The sequence below is a fragment of the Grammomys surdaster genome, unplaced genomic scaffold (genome assembly GCF_004785775.1).
Source record: "Grammomys surdaster isolate TR1022 unplaced genomic scaffold, NIH_TR_1.0 203, whole genome shotgun sequence".
NCBI lineage: Eukaryota > Metazoa > Chordata > Mammalia > Rodentia > Muridae > Grammomys > Grammomys surdaster.
In genome coordinates, this window is record NW_021604648.1 from 19,429 (window position 1) to 22,637 (window position 3,209).

The following is a 3,209-nucleotide window of genomic DNA, read 5'->3' on the forward strand; positions in this document are numbered from 1 at the left end:
TTCAAGGGTGCTGTCCATCATATCAAGGAAGGTGTGAGGCAGAAGTCACATGGCATTCCAGGCAGGACACAGGGATGCCGGGGCTAAACTTGCTTTCCTCCTGCGTAGGCAGTCCATGATCCCAGCCTCCTTGGGTGGTGCTGTCCAATATAGAAATATCTCCAGACAGGCCTAGGGGCTTGTTTCCAGGTGATTCAAGATCCTGTCAAGTTGACGATCCATCACACTGGGTAATTTACAATGAACAGAGCTGTATTCAGCACCCACTTCTGGAGGCTGACAAGTCCCAGGTCAAGGGCCCGGCCTTTGACAAAGGGCTCATCCTATTTCATCTCATGGCCAAAGCCAGAAGACAAGCAAGTATGAAGGCAAGAGGGGGACACCCTGCCTTGTTATTTTTTTGTAGACAGTCTTTCCATATAGCCTAGTTTGGCTATGGCAAGGTCTCCTGCCTCAGCCTCCACCAAGTGCTGGGATTATGAAAGCATGTGGTAACACGCCTGGCTCATATTCGCTCTCATAATGAACAGTCTTGCAAAAATGAGCACGTCCCTGGAACAGGGATCCACCCCCTCTCACCTGACCTATCCACCTCTTGGAGATTAAGTTTTAGCACAGGAACTCTGGGCAGATTCAATCATACCTGTCTTCACGTGACCTTCCTCCTGTGCCTCTCCACCCCTCTTCCTACAAGGACACTGGTCATTGGATTTAGGACCCACTCTCACCCACTATGACCTTATCATATTATGAGCACATCACCCTATTGCCACATAAGGGTCACATTCACAAGAACAGGAGGAGGGACTTGAGTGTATCTGAGGGCACACAACTCAACCTACAATACTGTCTTGGTCACTCTTCACATCTCTGTTTCTGTGACAGAGGCAATCATGGTTGGAAAGGGAGGTCTAGTTCATGGCTACTTAGCTCCTTCATGGCAGCAGGAACAAATGGCAGAAGAAATTCTTTGCATCACAGTATGGCAGGAGGGGACCAGAGATAATGTGCTCCCAAGAATCTGCTAATGGCCTACTTCCTCCAGCTAACCTCCTCATCCTAAGGGTCTTGCAGCCCCTCAAAATGACATCAGTTTTAGGAGGCTTTCAGTGTAGGGGCCTCTTGGAGGGACACTTCAACGCTAGACCTCAGCAGATCCCCTCCAACCTGATGCTATAAGAACTGAAAACTCTTCTGCCTCTGATGAGTCTAAAGCCAAAGCTATCCTGGAAGCTCCCTTCAGACCCTCCAGCCTTGCCTGAAGCTGTGGTTATACCAGGTTCTCAGAAATGCCTCTTCTGGAAGCCCTGAAGCTCAGACAGCTGCAGCTCTGACACTGAAGTCTCTCAGGCCTCCTCTCAGCTAACCAACACGAGCCTACACTGTGTTTATTCTCTTTTGTGTGTATGTGTGTGCAATGTGTGTGCAGTTGCACGTGTTGTGTGTGTGTATGCATGCACATATGTGAGCGTGCTTGTGAGTTCAGAAGACGAACTTGGGTGTTGTTCCATCCACTTTATGAGAGACAGAGAGAGAGAGAGAGAGAGAGAGAGAGATTGTGTTTAGCTTAGACAGGCTCTGTGGCCAGATAGCTCTGGGAATCCACCTGTCTCCAGTTCCCCACTGTTAGGATTAAAAGCATGAATGACCTTGGTTGACTTTTAAAAAAAAGTTATGCGAATCAAACTCAGTTTCTTGTTCTTATAAAGCAAGCCCTTTACTAATGGAGCCATCCTCCCAGCCCTCAGAAGCCTGAGAATACTTCCGTTTGTAAAGGTGGAAATCAAGACCCAAAGGGAGCAAGGTCACGGCAGAGTAGGGCTCTGAACCTGTTCTGCCCGACGCTGCAGTCCGCACAGCATTCTGCCCAAGTGACTCCCAGCTGTCAGGAGGACCCATGGGAAACTCACCTCGAAACTAAGAAGAGTGTCCTGGGAAACGTTGAAAAGAATCAAGAAGGACACTAAGTCAGGACACTGGTTTGTTTTATATTTATTTATTTATTTATTTATTTACTTACTTACTGGGGAGGATCACGTGCATGCATGCAGAGGTCAGAGGACAACTTGCAGGAGTCAGTTCTCCAGTTCCATCATGTGGGTCCTGGGAATCAAACTCAAACCATCAGGCTTGGCAGCAGGCACCTTTAACCATTTAGCCATCTTGCTACCCTGGGTACTTGGTGTTTGTGTGTTTTGTCTGTTTGTTTGTTTTGAGTTTGTTTGTTTGTTTGTTTGTTTTGAAAGAAAGGCAATTTTATTAAAAAGAAAAACAACAAAAGGGAGATGGGACCAGAGCACAGGTTAGTCCGTCTAGAGCACAGGTTAGTCCATCCGGGCCTTCAGCGTTCTGGTAGTGATCTTGTCTTTCTCAATGATGTGGACAACAATGCCCATGCCTGAGACGGCATCCCGGTCCACAGCGTTCAGCATGGCCTGGGAAATGGTTTCAAACAGGTGCTCTGGATCCATGTTGGGCTCCCAGAGAGACTCACACATCCCGTACATCTGTTCGGAGCAGGTACCACTGACTACAAAGTCGTCCGTCACCATGGGACAGCCAATGAGGTCCAGAGAGCAAATGAAGGGCTTAAAGGTCTTCGGGTCCAGGCCAGCAATGACAGGCTCTGTGTAGTAGGGACCAAACCGTTTCTCATACAAGAGGTTGGCCACCATGCTCATGAGGGTGTAAGGCTTGATCTGCCGACCTTCCTTCAGCTCATACAGGTTCAGTCGGAACTTGAGACGCTGGGCAACTGTCTGGACGTCAGTGGCCAGGCCGGCCAGGCCTATGTAGAGCCTGTCACCCATGGGAAAGATCTTCTGGAAGTCCGTGGTCACCATCTGGGCCTGGATCCCGAAACGCCTGTCTGCAGCGATGGCCACACAGTTCTTTCCTTTCATGGCCATGACGGCCCCTCCATTATAGGACATAATAGACATGATTGCGATGTATTGGGAGCACGACCACTACTGAGTTGCCTGCAAACCGGCTCTGGCTTTCTCAGGGCCCTGTTTGTTTTGTTTTATTGTAATAGTAGAAGTCAGAGAGAAAAAAACTATCACAGATCACCTGAGTAGATGAAAACAGGTACTTGGGGCAGTTTTCATTCAGGAGTTTTCCATTGGTGATATTTTCAAATGAATTTGATGGCAATATAATATAAATCTGGTTAGCTCCCTATGTCATCTCTATATGCCCTACTTTTG

At 48.1% G+C, this 3,209-nt stretch overlaps 1 protein-coding gene across 1 annotated transcript; it reads right to left on the reverse strand.

Annotated features, from left to right (window-relative positions):
• Window positions 1-2,318: 2,318 nt before the first annotated feature.
• Window positions 2,319-3,001, reverse strand: LOC114623977 (proteasome subunit beta type-3). Its single transcript, XM_028770737.1, has one exon. The coding sequence runs from the start codon at window positions 2,940-2,942 to the stop codon at window positions 2,325-2,327; it is 618 nt and encodes a 205-aa protein (XP_028626570.1). The 5' UTR covers window positions 2,943-3,001; the 3' UTR covers window positions 2,319-2,324.
• Between the last annotated feature and the right edge of the window lie 208 nt (window positions 3,002-3,209).